We start from the raw sequence: 14,728 nt of genomic DNA, 5'->3' as shown, positions 1-14,728 counted from the left end.
AGGCTATTGATAGGGGAATTGCTGAGACTAAGAAAAAGCCTAAAGAAACACCCTGGACTTTAATCTGCTCTTAGTGACTTGCTTTTAGTTGACTCTGTAAATCAGCCATTTCAGAGTTATAGACGACACCTGTGAGATGTAGGTCATGAGGGTAATAACTGACAAATACTGGGCCACTGATTACTTCCTAACCTCCAATCAGCTGTCCCCATAACTCAGCCCGCAAATCCCCAACTCCCTGAAAGCCTCTGTTCCCATGTTCTGGGAGGTAGATTTGACACATACTCTTTCATTCCCATACATTACATGGCTGCCTCATGAATAAACTCTTGCTCTTTTGCAAAACTCCATGTTATAATTCTAGTTATCTCCATGACTACACACACTGCACAGCAGACATCTGGGCCGGTTGCAGTAACAATCCAGCATGCCTGCTACGAGCAAGTCCAGATGGACCTTTGGCCATCCTTGCTAGTGGAAGAGCCTGTGGGTAATTCTAAAAAGCCTGGACCACTTGTCCCAGGCACTGCCCCTGGAACTTTCCCTGGCTTGGCACCTCTAATCTTTGGTGCAAAAATGCACATTTGCAATAGGGAAATGGTACCTGGTTTAAGTGCCATGATGTCTTATTTGGTGTGTAACTTTGATACAAGTGTCTCTTTCTCTCTTTCCCCTCCCCCTCTTTCTCCCACTTCCTTTTGTGGTTGTTGCTGCTTGTTTTTAGTTTGTTTGTGTTGAGAGAAGGCTTTGCTATGTAGCCCAGATGGTTCCAAACTAGTGAACCTCCTGCCTCAACTCTCTTAGCGCTAGGATTACAGGTATACACCATCAGATATATCTGGCTGGCAAGTTCCCCATTCTCCTTCCCTCTGGTTTGGCCTTCATTGTAAGGGACCTGATTCAGATATTCCATATCCAAGGAAAGGATTAGGGAAGCTCTGCTTATAGGAGATCTCTTGGCTGCCTTTGGTTTCTGAGGTCTGCTTCTAGCGGCCGTGCATGTGAAATAGCTAGGTACTTCTGAGCAATTGTGTTGAAATGCTGAAGCAATGAGAAATGTCCATTTCATCTCACACGGAGCCCACTGGTGGCGTTCTCCAAAACTGGTAGACTTTAAACCATAAAATCAAAGAAAGGAAAAAGGATGATTTTTTTATTTTTGATACTATAACATGTTCATAATATTCTTTAGACTCTTGGGAAAACTGGCGTGAAAATAGGCCTTCTCCCTTGCCTGAGTTTTCAGTCTTTGCCCAGATGGGCACACATGTCCTGTCCTAGTTAATGGTGGTTTGAGTTCCCTTTTATCTGGGCCAGTGTATAGGTTGTTCTGTTCTATCATTGCCTAATCCTTTTAGATTTTATCTTTGGAAATGCTCCCTTAAGCTCAAATCCCTTTGCAATCCTCCCCCTTTTTTTGTACTGGTCCTGGGACTTGAACTCAGGGCCTGGGCACTGACCCTGAGCTTCTTTTACTCAAGGCTAGCACTCTATCTCTTGAGCAACAGTGCTACTTCTGCCTTTTTCTGAGTAGTAGTAGATAAGAGTCTTACAAATGTTCCTCCCTGGGTTGGCTTTGAACCACAATCCTCAGATCTCAGCCTGCTGAGTACTTAGGATTACAGGCGTGAGCCACCAGCACCCAGTTCTTTTGCAATACCTTTAAACCACATTATCACTGTTGGGCTCCTGGCCCTCCAAGAGCTCCCATTCCCATGAAAATGAGATGAGAACTTCGAAGGACAGGGCCCTATGATCCTTCTGCTCACTCTACCCAGAGCTGAGGCTCCATTTGCTCCTGTACTTATAGTTCCCATACTCCAGCCACCGTAGCCTGCCTTCTTCAAAGGATGAAAGCATGTGTGATCTTGGTCACACTGCAATGTAGGGCTTTGTGGGGCTCTACTTCACCCCATCGTCTCCTCCCAGGGCCTGAACTTGCCAGTCCCCAGGCTTCTATCTTCTGACTCTTCTGTTTTATTTTGGAATTCTTATTTTTCTCACCATTTCTTTATTCCTTCCACTAGAATGTGAGTCCTACCACATCATCACTGCCTGATCCTAAGTACCTAGGGTAGGAAGAAGCACCACAGGCTTCACAACTCTACTGCAGTCAGTACTGGGTTTTACTTACATTGCTATTCACGTATCTGCTCCACCTCATGACTCCAGAATAGGGCTGATTCCTACTTAGTATCCTCTTAGTATCCCTACTTCTTAGCATATAATAGACCAACCATTTCCAGGAATTCCATTCCTATGAACACATCCATGAACTTACGTATCTGTTAAAAAAAAAAAAACATGTATATGGCCAGGTGCCTATGGCTCATATCTATAATCCTAGCTACCCAGGAGACTGAGATCTGAGAATTGAAGTTCAAGTCAGCCCATGCAGAAAAAGATAGTGAGACTCCTATCTTCAATTAACCAGCAAAAAGTCAGAAATGGAGCTGTGGCTCAAGTGGTAGAGTACTAGCCTTGAACAAAAACAGCTCAGGGACAGAATCTAGGAACTCTGAATTCAAGCCCCAGGACTGGCATAAACTGGATAATATAACTTGTATGTTAATGTTCCTAGAAGTGTTACTCATACTAGCTAAAAACTAGAAACAACCCCCATATCTATCAACTGAGAAATAGGTAAATAAAATAAACTATATCCAATATAGTACTAGGTTTTAGTCAGCCATGAAAACCATACATGGCATAAGATGGTTAGACTTTGGAAACAATGTGCTAAATGAAAGCAGTCAATCATTCATAAAATGTCCAGAACACACAATCTATAGGCAGAACATACATTAGTGGCTGCATAAAACTGCAGGGGGTGGTGGTGGCTGGGGACTGAAGGGAGGAAATGAAACGGCCGCTGAAGAATACAGAGTTTCTTCTGGGAGAGATGAAAACATCTTAGCTAACTCTAAACCCTTTGACATGTGTACCCTCTCTGGGTGGGTTTCATGGCACAGGAATTCTTTCTTTCTTTCCTTCTTTCTTTGGGGCCTAAACTTCTTGTGCTCAAGGCTAGCACTCTACCACTTGAGCCACAGCGCCACTTCCGGCTTTTTCTGTTTATGTGGTACTGAGGAATCGAACCCAGGGCTTCATGCATGCTAGGCAAGCGCTCTACCCCTAAGCTACATTCCCAGCCCTAGGGATTATTTCTAACAATGTTATGACCAAAAGAAAGAACTGAACAAACGGACATAACAGGTAGATGGAATTGATCCTAATAAAAACAAACATCATTGACTTTATAGAGAAAAGTAAGTTCAATCTATTTTTTTGTGAAAAGTGAACCAAACAGTCAATCAAATTAAGCCATTTAGTGATGGGCTTGGTTTAGATCCTGGTGCAGCCCTCCGGTGAGAGGGTTTGGCTCCTTGGAGTAGAGATCAGCATGAATGGGGGAGAGGGGGGTTCCCTCCTTGAAAAGGACTTGGGGGTGTGGTGACGCTTGCTCAGGAGCAGTTAATCTTTATGTGTACACTGTGAAGCGTCGGCAAACCAATCCCTAATTTCCTTTTCTTCTTTCCCAGGAACCGCAAGTGTGACTGTGACCCGGCTGGCATTGCGGGGCCCTGTGATTCCGGCCACTGTGTCTGCAAACCAGCTGTCACTGGAGAGCGCTGTGACAGGTCTGTGTGAGCCAGGTCCCCACAGAGAGAGGGGACAGTCCCTTAGCAGCCAGATTCACCCTCTGAGTGCAGTTATAGAAAAGATATGGAGAAAATGTTGTGGACTTTGCCCTCTGTTCTCAAAAATTAGGCTTTAAAAAAAATATGACAACCTACCTGCCTGCAATTCACTGGAACCCATATTCTACTCTGGGTCCCTCTCTGTGTTTTTACTGGGACAGTGGCAGAGGGCCTCATTGCCAGGGGGCCGTCACTTCCAGTGTCTGGATACAAGGTGGTACGTGATGTTGTGATCACATGACTCTAGCTGGGCTTGGGACACGCTTGGCCTAGTTAAATGGGAAAACCTTGCAACAGAGACTGTCACAAAGCATAGCCATATATAACCATTGTGTACTGGGAAGGAACTGCCCCAGGGATGGGATGGTGGTTACAGGCGCACACATGAAGCAGGGCGCGGGACAATGACGTAAGAGCCCTTTGGGCCCAAACCACGTTGGGGCAGGTGCAGGAGCACAGAGCCGTCCACCTTCAGTGGAGGTAGATTGTGCTCAGACTAAACTCTTCCCACCCTGAGGTGCCCTGGGAAGAGGTGGCCCCAGAGGTAAAGCTTCCTCCTCATTTCCTTCAAAGCAAGAATGCAGCTCTTTGGCACCCTGCCAATCACTTCTACCTGGGTGGAGGAAGTGCCACATACATTCCTAGCTTGTGTTTTTCAGGGGGTTCTTTGCTGCTGAGGTGAGAAAGCACTAGGTTAAAAAGACAGAGGTCACTTTTCTAAAGTCTTTTTTTTTTTCCATTACAATATGTGGCACAGAAATAGAAAGCTCCATAAAACAAACATTTGCATCCCCACCAACAGGAAGTAGACTTCTGTTAGGCCTTCCTATGAATATTAGTGCTTCTCAGCAGTGACCATTGGTATAGCTTTCATAGTATTCATTTTCTTTTCTCTCCTTTCTTTTTCTTTTCTTTTCTTTTTTCTCCTTGCTTCCTTCCTTCTTCCTTCCTTCCATCCTTCTTTCCTTCCTTCTTCCGTCCTTCCTTCCTTCCTTCTTTCCTTCCTTCTTCCGTCCTTCCTTCCTTCCTTCCTTCTTTCCTTCCTTCCTTCCTTCTTTCCTTCCTTCCCTCCCCTCCCTCTCTCTCTTTCTATTTCTTTCTTCTGTGCCAGTAGTGGGGTTTGAACTCAGATCCTTGTGCTGTCACTTGTGCTGTCACAAGGCTGGAGTTCTACCAATAGAGTTACATTTCCACCTTTTTGCTCATTAACTGAAGCTAAGCGTCTCATGGGTTGTTTTTTTTTCTCATGGTGATTCTCAGATCTCAGCCTCCTGAGTAGCTCGGGTTATGGGAGTGAGCCATCAACACATGGCATGACAGCCATCGCCTTGTCTTTCTTTATAACTTGGCATCTTAGTGCATGGCTAAGCACCAGCATTCACTTTTGCTAAATCCCTACCCTCCCTTATCCTTTCCTGTCCCTGAGTATGAGGCTTGCTTCAGCTCCTCACCACACATGGCCTCAGATAAGTTACTTTTTTGGGGAAAAGGGAATGGAGCCATACTGGGCTTTCAAATGAAACCTATCCTCACCAGGCAAGCAATCTGCCCCCTTTTGCCTCCAACCCGTTTTTGCTCTTTGCTTTTTTTCCCCCCTGCTTTCAGATAAGAGCTGCCATCCATGCTTCACTCTGTGCATCTCAAGTAGTTGGATTACAGTCATGAGCCACTAAGACAAGTTTTTTTAACCTCTCTGGGTCAACTAATCTAAGAAAAGTGGAATTTACAATCTGGATTTCATAGGATTACAAGGAGGATTAAATGGAGACTATATATCTAAGGTGCCCAGCACAAGAGCTAAGTTAATGATCACTGAAACTAGAAGTATTTCATATAGAAGAAGGTAGTTATGTTGAGAAGAGTTAAAAAAAAACAAGTCCTCCCCAGATTCCCCTCTACTTGCTTACCATTTGGCTCCCATTAAACTCGTGTTCCGGGCCAGGGCTTCTCTGATCTCTGTCCTTGGTCTGCCCTTCTCCTTCATCCATAACAGAGGCTGTGTTGATCACCAACGCAAAGTGATCCACGCCTCACTGAGGGGAGAAGGTGGATGTTGCTTACAACCTCACTGCACGATCTGGTGCATGGGGCTGTCAGAGGTGAAGGCTGATGTGAAACTTGCCATTTCCCTCCTCAGGGGACTCCTAGGTCAAGGGGGAAAAGAGGTAGAAAGAGGTGGAACAAGTCATTCTATTTTCTATACAGAATAAGAAATAAGTCAGTCATAGTATTGCCCTGATTTCTAAAATGCCGCTGCAGGTGTAAACCAGGTTATTACCATCTGGACAGAGGAAATCCTGAGGGCTGTACCCAGTGTTTCTGCTACGGGCATTCAGGCAGCTGCCGTAGCTCTGTAGACTTCAGTGTTCATAAGATCACCTCTAACTTCCAAGAAGGTAAAGTACTCTGCCCACAAAGTTTTGGTTTTTCTTTTTTTTAATGTTGTGCAGGGATGCGTGCTTATAGACAATTACCTCCACATTCATAGAAGGGCTTGTCAAGTCATCTTTCTCAGTTCTCTTATAAGTTTTTAAATTATTCCATCGTCATCATCATCATCATCATCATCGGGGGGGTGGTGGAGGGGTGTGGGTGTGGGTGTGTCACTGGGTTTGAATTCAGGGTCTTGCTAGGCAGGTGCTCTATCACTTAGCTAAGACTCTATCCCTTTTGTCTTTAGTTGTTTTTCAGGCAGGGTCTGGTGTTTTTGCCCAAGGCAGCTTCAGACCTTGATCTTCCTATTTACCCCTCCCATGTAACTCAGACCACAGATGCACACTACCTGGCTTATTGTCTGAGATGATAGCTCACTAATATTTGCCTGGGCTGGCCTCAGACAGTGATCCTCTGCAGTAAGTGGGATTATAGCCATGATCCACTGTGGTTGGTGCTATTTATAGTTTTAGTGTATATTGTATTGTCAAGGTATACCTTGACATCGTATATATATATATATATATATATATATATATATATATACACCTGAACAGTTCACTTAGCATGTGAACAGCTTAAAAGAGAGTAGTTGTTGTTGGTTTTTTTAATATTCCTAGATTTCCCACAATGTTGATTTCAAAACCAACAAAAGTCATTTGGACTGGGGACTTTATAAAAGCTTCCTGGGATCCACACTTGCAAATAACACTGCTTTGACATACTAAAGTCACTTAATATAGACTGCCATGCTACAGAACAATATAAAATATTGGGAATTCTTATTTCAATAATTCCCAGTCTGTTTCTAGGCTCTCTCACCTAAGTCCAGACCCTGTTCATGTAACCATAATAAAAATACAAATTATAGACAGATAAACTAAATGCCCTCTTGTTGTAAGCGTCATATCCAAAGCTAGGTCAAAGCAGTTTAATTTGAAGTGAGGCAGGTGAAGTTCTGTAGCTAAGACCAGAGTTTCTGAACACGGTAAAGGAGTATGGAAGCATGGAGACATCTTTCTATGCATCATTGGGACATTGTTGGCTAGTAAGTCATGTCTGGGTAAAGTCAGAGGGTGATAAGAGCTGGTCTCATATGGAGGGATCATTTTTTGTGTCCTAGATGTTGATGGATGGAAGGCTGTCCAAAAAAACGGGTCTCCTGCAAAGCTCCATTGGTCACATCGCCATCGAGATGTGTTTAGTTCAGCCCGACACTCAGACCCTGTTTATTTTGTGGCTCCAGGTATGTGAGAAAAAAAATTGTTTTTTAATTTATCTTGTTTCTCTTCATCCGGTAAATAAGAGATAATGCTTCTTATCAAAAGCCCACTTTAAGCAACCAGAAAGCCAGGATAGAAAAATTGATTTAGAAAACGTGGAGCCCCATGTCAGGGGGTGTTGAGAGCAGAGTCATCTCCAGAGATAGCTGGGACTGAAGCCTCGTTCACTGCAGCCACACAGCACAGCAGTGTGGGGAAGAGCTGGACAAGACTCTGGCACAGGTGCTAACATGCATCAAGTGGGAAGTTTGTAGGTTTCCTGACAGCTCAAGAGATCAAATGTGCAAGTCTATTGAGAAGCAGATGGAAAAGCAAAAAACAAAGAATTCCTTAAAGCTTTAACACTTTTGAGGCTGGGAAAGTGGCTCAGGGGTAGAGTGCTTGCCTTGCATGCAGGAGACTCTGGGTTCGATTCCTCAGCCCCACATACGCAGAAAAAGCCCGAAGTGGCGCTGTGGCTCAGGTGGTAGGGTGCTAGGCCTGAGCTGAAGAGCTGAGGGACAGCGCCCAGGCCCAGAGTTCAGGGCCCGCAACCGACAGAAAAAAAAAAAGCTTTAACACTTTTAAGCTTAAAAAGTGTGTTAGTTGGTGACAGATGCCTAGATGGACGAGTTAGAATTCTAATCCTCGTCCATATCCTGAGCAGAGGACTGATTCCTTAACAAGTCATTCTTTTTTACCTCTCTGAACCTCAGGCTTCTCAAATGCTCAATGGGGATGAGAATACCAACATTCAACAATTATTCTAAACTAGAAAGCACCATCTAATGAATAGCACTATTCCTAAACTCGATAGCTCCATAGAACAAATAGTACTATTGCTGATTTTCCTGGGATGGTTACATGGAGTGATCTGTCATAGAGCCATCAATTGCCTTATAACAAGAGCTTGTAAGCATTTCAGTAACTAGCCCTCTTTTATAGTCAGAGGGCACTGCCATGGCTAGCTTTCAGTAGGGTAGGTTGGGAATATAAGACTCCAAAAGAAATGGCCAACATTACTGCCAACATTAATGCATAGGTGTTTGTTTTTCCAGCTTCACAACTGATCTTTTTTTCAAAAATAATTTTCTTTCACAGCCAAATTTCTTGGTAATCAGCAGGTAAGCTACGGGCAAACCCTGTCTTTTGACTACCGTGTGGACAGAGGCGGCAGACACCCCTCTTCCCATGATGTGATTTTGGAAGGCGCTGGCCTACGGATCACAGCTCCTCTGATGCCTCTTGGCAAGACACTCCCTTGTGGGCTCACCAAGACTTACACATTCAGGTAAATAGAAGGACCACAACTGAGTCACACAGAGCAGACTGTGATTGGAGCCCAAGTCTTTTGTTCAGGCACTTTTTTTCTATCATTCATTCATTTAAGGAGCTTTGCTGAGCACCATTTGCTCACCAACCCTGGCATTATGTGCTGAGATGGTATATGATTTCTCCTCTCAAACACCTGGCAGGCTAATGGGAGAGAAGGAAGAACAGATAGGAACAGTGTTGTCAAGTGATAGAAATGGGTGAGGTGGTCACAAGTGTTTCGAACATAATTTATAAGAGGCAAAACTGACTCGTTGAGGGTGATCGGGACTCTTTCCAAGAACATATGGCAAGTGTAAAGTACAAGGGCCTGGAGCAAAAGCAAAGGAGAAAGAGGTTAAGGAGGCAGTGGGAATATCCTGCCTGAGGAAGTTTTGTGCGTTTAGGAAATGCCTGGTAATTGATCAGGAGTGGAGCCAGAAGTAGGAGAGAGGAATGTGGAGGAATGAAGTCAGAGAAAGACTCAGCCCTGTGTGTGTCTGTGGAGACTGCACGTACCCTGTGGAAGCCCCATGAGGCTTTTGAGTGGTGTGTTCAGAGAGGTAGGCAAGGAAGCAGAATCTGCCCAGTGCTCAGTCCTACGGTACAGGCGAGAAATAAACATAATCACTTCCCTACAAGCACTCATGGTCTACTAGGACAATGCAACAATTACTTGAGGGGTGGAAAGATCTTTAAAAAGAGCCTAATTCTACCTGAAGAAGTCAAGGTAAGCTTCGTGGAAGAGGCAACCTGTGGTTGGAGAGTGGAAAGGTTTACAGGGAGAAAGTCAGAGGTCAATCTCCATGTGTGAATTGGTGTGAAAAGGTTGGAAGGTATAAATGGAGGCAAGTAATATTTGTAGCTAGACCATGGGGGAGGGAAGCAGATTGAATGGGCTGGAAAGGGAATCACCATAGTGGCTTTATATGTCAAGTCAAGGTGCTTAGCTCTTGAGCTTGTTGGAAGAATGATGGAAAGCCACTGAGATGCTATGTCTAGAAATGGTCATAGGCAGGTGAAGGCTGGGTGCAGACACTGTGCACAATATTTGAGTATTCATATGGTTCAGCTATGGTTGGGGGCCTAACTCGGGGCAGAGATAATAGGAAGGAAGGCAAGAGACACATAGTCCCCACACAAGAACTGTATACGTCAGTGAGTGCTACTCATTTATGATGCACATACATCGCTCTCCTGCCTAAAATATCCATTCCTACCTTCCTAGTTGAATGAACTTACTCTTGGAGAGTCAGCTTACATGTTCTTCCTTTGTATTACTCTTCTCAGGATACCAGGAAAAGTTATAGTCACCTTGTGTGTTTCTAGAACATTCGGTGCATGAGTTTATGAGTCGTCATTGCATTGTATTATAGCTGTTAACTCACTAACACCCCTGCTTAAATGCTAATTCTCTCTTCTTAATTACCTTTTCATCAAACCTCACAACTTGCAGCCCAAGACAAAGGTACAATTAGCCTTTTAATTTTGGGAAAGTAGAGATAGTCCTGAAGCCTGAAATGAGGACCTCAAGTTCTCACTCAGCTTTCTTGCTCATGTCTAGTTCTCTACCGCATGAGCCATATCTCCAGCCTAACATTTTGCTAGAGATGGTGTCTCAAATGTTTCTGTCTTGGTTGGCTTCATAGTGAGATTCTCCAGATCTTGGCCTCCTAAGTACATAAGACTATAGGGGTGAGCCACTAGTGTGTTGCTGAACTGTTAAAAATAGTTTGCAATACTGGGGCTCTAACCTAGGGCCTTGCTATTAGAGAGGAGCTCTACAATGGATCTACACTCCCAATTCCACAGTCAGGTTTTGTTTTACTAATCAGTGAATGAAATGAAAGCAGTAGAGCTATTCTTGGAAGCAATATTCCAGTGAAGAAAATAAAGCAAATTAAAAAGAGTAGCACAGAGACTTTGATAGGGCACAATGAGGCATTCAAGAAACATTGGCATCTAAAGATGTAGCTCAGTGGTAGCTTGCCCCAGCACAAAAGAAAGAAGCATTCAATTTGAACAATTTTGAAGATGGACACTGATTTTTGAAGAGTAAAGGAAATTGCTCAAAGAGAAGTAAATCATTTAAAGGGCAAAGCTACAAATGACTCAGAGCTTCTAGAAGTTAGAGGTGTGTCTAGTATTAGGTTAACTAGCCAGGCGCCAGTAGCTAATGCTGGTAATCCTAGCTACTCAGAAGGCTGAGATCTGAGGATCACTGTTCAAAGCTAGCTGGGGCAGGAAAGTCTGTGAGACTTTTTATTTTTATTTTTTTTGTCAGTTGTAGGGCTTTTGTGTGAAGGCTAGCAATTTACCATTTTGAGCCACAGTACAGATTCAGTTTTGTGGTGGTTAATTGGAGATGAGTCTCAGACTTTCTTGCCCCAGCTGGCTTCAAACCTCAATCATCAGATCTCAGCTTTCTGAGTAACTAGGATTCCAGGGATGAGCCTCTTGTCTCCAATAAACCACTCAGAAAAAGCCAGAAATGGCACTGTAGCTTAAGTGGTAGAGCACTAGCCTTGGGCAAAAATAACCCCAGGCCCTGAGTTCAAGTCCTAGGAATGGCATGCGTGCTCTGTCTCTGTCTCTGTCTCTGTCTGTCTGTCTGTCTCTCTCTCTCTCTCACACATACACACATACACACACACACACACAAACACACACCCTAGGTCACCAATGGCCAGGTGTACAATGCCACTTCTGAGGATTTGGGCCAGGCATTTCTCCAGGTGAAATGACCCCTCAAATAGACTTAGCACACTGGCACACAGCCATTCCCTCACTGTGGGGCTTGCCTACCTCCACGGAGAGAGAAAGCTCTACATTCACATCTCTGAGGACTGTAAAACGGACTGCCACAGTCTTAGATGTTCGAACATTCTCAAACATAATTTGTATTAGGCAGTGATGTGATAGGAGTTGGTTTTTTGTAAGACTTCAATTTGCAATTACTCAGGTTAAGTGAACATCCAAGCAGCAACTGGAGCCCTCAGCTGAGTTATTTTGAGTACCGAAGATTGCTACGGAACCTCACCGCCCTCCGGATCCGGGCCACATACGGAGAGTACAGTAAGGGACCAGGAGAAACAAAGTTCTCTCTTCTTGGGTTTCACTTTAATTGGTTTTGGCTCTGTAAGACGGTAGCAATCTCCAGAGGAGTACTTGATGCTGATTTTCACTTAGAGAATCTAACAACATTTTTACTTCTACAAGTGTGCTGACTGTCCCATTGGTTTCTACAATGATCCACACGACCCCCGCAGCTGTAAGCCATGACCTTGTCACACGGTGTAGCTTAGTAGCTTTTGTACTTGCTACACAGGTGTTTTACCATTTGAGTCACACCCCCAGTCTTTTTTTTTTCCTTTTAGTTTTTTTCAGGATAGTGTCATATTTATTGCCCAGGCTGTCCTGGACTGTGATCCTCCTATTTACCCTCTCACTGTAGCTGGAATGATAGACACATACCACCACAAACATCTTTTTCTATGGAAATGGGAATCTCTAAAACGGTTTTGCTCAGCACTGCAGCTCTCCCGATCTCAGCCTGTCATGTAGCTGAGATCACAGGCTTAGACTGCCATTCTAGTTTATTTATTGAGACTGAGTCTCACTGGTTGGTCTCATACCTTCTGATCTCTGGAGCTGCTGGTGTTGCTGATGTCAGCCACACCCAGGCCATCTATAAATATTTTTTTTAAATGAATGATTCTTTAAGAAGAGTTCAACACTGATGAAGAATGAATGCTTTCACAACCGTCTGGATTGAAATTAAAACAGATTATTTGAAGGAGATAATCTTCAGTAAATTTATGTAGTCTCCTGGCTAGGTAAAGCCCCGGCTCTTCCTTGAATCGCTCTTCCTTTGGGAGTATACTTAATGCTTCCGTGTTTGGACATACCACATATTTTGTCAATTCTTTCTTTTAAGCTTCACATGTTAGGTCCTGCTAATCCCAATAGAAATCATTTAAAGGAGAATTCCTTAAGCTTGTTAGTGCTTATGTAGAAAAGCATGTCTGGCCTGCACCATTTCTGTGCTAGTAAATAGAGCAGGAAGTAGGAAAGTTGTTCTCTCACAATTTTTAAATTATCACCAGATGTGTTGTTACTATGACTTCTCTTTTACAACTGGAAAGGTTAAATGATTTGCCCCATTCATAAGTCTCATGAGGGGGCACAATTGAAACTCCACTTTCCCTGAGTCTAGAGCCTGGGTGATCACTCATGATACTGCACCACCAAAGCCCTCCATATGGCGTGCTGTGTGCACAGCACCTGTAGGAATTAAAAAACCATAATCCAAAGACAGTCTTGATCTTAGATCTATAGACCTTAGCACTCTCCACTTCTGACCTCTTTTCTCTATTGCAGGTACTGGGTACCTTGACAACGTGACCCTCATTTCAGCCCGCCCTGTCTCTGGAGCCCCTGCACCTTGGGTTGAACATTGTGTATGTCCTGTTGGATACAAGGGACAATTTTGCCAAGATTGTGCTTCTGGCTACAAAAGAGATTCAGCAAAGCTAGGGCCTTTTGGCAGCTGTATTCCCTGCAACTGCCAAGGGGGAGGGACCTGCGATCCAGACACAGGTGAGTGAAAGAGCATGTGGACCAGGTGGCTGGGAAGGTAAGAGATGGAGCTCAGTAAGAGATACCTTGGCCAAACTCATTTCAGAGATGGGAAAGGATTAGGGAGAATGGCACTGGGGTGAGGGAGAGTAGACATGGTGCTTGGTTACTCTCAATCCTTTTCATTATGGAAATGCCACAGGGTTGTGAGAAAGGGGCCAGGTTACAGGAAATGACCTGTCATGCTTCAGTGCATAGTGTTGGAAGAATTGGTGTTGAGTTGCAAGAATTGTTTGGGGAGATCAAAGGCAAGTCAAGGTCTCAATCAATGAGCAATAAGTGATGCCAGACCGTGGTGGGCTGAGGAAAAACAGTAAGCTGTGGACAGTAAAGGAAATGCGTGTCTACAGAGCATGCAATTGTGAGGCAGGATTTAGGGTCTTAGCTGTGTTTAGATTCCATCAAAGGGCAGACTAGAATGAACACCTGTGCCCAGACATTAGGGAACCATTTACAAAGGAAAGATTGGGGTTCCTGCATGCTGGTCCCCCGTGTTTCATCTGCACTGCTTAGTCCCCTGTCCCTCCACTCTTCTGCCTCCTAGGAGATTGTTATTCGGGGGACGAGAGCCCTGACATCGAGTGTGCTGACTGTCCCATTGGTTTCTACAATGATCCACACGACCCCCGCAGCTGTAAGCCATGCCCTTGTCACAATGGGTTCAGCTGCTCGGTGATGCCAGAGACTGAGGAGGTGGTGTGCAGCAACTGCCCCCCAGGGGTCACTGGTAAGGCCAGGGGCTTGCTCGTTAGAGGGCTTCTTCCTGTCCTGCTGCCTGGCATTTACATAGATAGCTTTTATGTCAACTCATGTCTAGGAAAGTACAGTTACCCCCAGTGTAAATGATCTATCTGTGCTCATTTTAAGGATACTGTGGTATCCATCAGGTGGATAAGTTGGAATAAGGGCTGAGCTGTGCATGCTTAGCAATTTCATCTGAAAACTGATGATTTTTAGTGAACTGAAGTAAGTAGAGAAGGAAACGTTAGTGATTTCTTAAGCCCAAGGCCTAGAGCTCTTGCTTGACTTTGTTTTTTAACTCAAGACTGGTGCTCTACCACTTGAGCCATATCTCCACTTACTGGCTTTTTGCTGGCTAATTGGAGATCATAGTCTCTCAGATTTGTCTGCCTGGGCTGGTTTTGAACTGGGGTCCTCAGATCTCAACCTCCTCAGTAGCTAGGATTGTAAGCACGAGCCACCAGCTCCTAAGCTAGCCAGTCATTCCGTGGCAGCCTTGGTGACACTATTGAAATGTTAGTATTTCTTTTGTCCTCCTGGCATTTCCCCAAACAGATAGTTAAGCCTTCTCGTGGTGCTGCTGTGTTCTAAACTCTATGGCGACCAGACAGCAACAGTGCCAACCTCTGCCGTGTGCACCTG

The 14,728-nt window shown here is 44.4% G+C and overlaps 1 protein-coding gene across 1 annotated transcript in view; it reads left to right on the top strand.

Annotated features, from left to right (window-relative positions):
• The window catches only part of Lamc2 (laminin, gamma 2), a 67,296-nt gene that overhangs the window by 32,802 nt on the left and 19,766 nt on the right, over positions 1–14,728 (top strand). The window contains exons 5-11 of the mRNA XM_013015506.1: positions 3,543–3,641; positions 5,961–6,097; positions 7,258–7,380; positions 8,498–8,687; positions 11,670–11,782; positions 13,088–13,306; positions 13,890–14,072. Of these exons, the coding sequence (XP_012870960.1) occupies positions 3,543–3,641; positions 5,961–6,097; positions 7,258–7,380; positions 8,498–8,687; positions 11,670–11,782; positions 13,088–13,306; positions 13,890–14,072 (1,064 nt within the window). The remainder of the gene's footprint in view (positions 1–3,542; positions 3,642–5,960; positions 6,098–7,257; positions 7,381–8,497; positions 8,688–11,669; positions 11,783–13,087; positions 13,307–13,889; positions 14,073–14,728) is intronic.

This window comes from Dipodomys ordii, unplaced genomic scaffold (genome assembly GCF_000151885.1).
Source record: "Dipodomys ordii isolate 6190 unplaced genomic scaffold, Dord_2.0 Scaffold27, whole genome shotgun sequence".
In the NCBI taxonomy this organism is placed as follows: domain Eukaryota; kingdom Metazoa; phylum Chordata; class Mammalia; order Rodentia; family Heteromyidae; genus Dipodomys; species Dipodomys ordii.
This window is presented reverse-complemented; position numbering and strand designations above follow the sequence as displayed.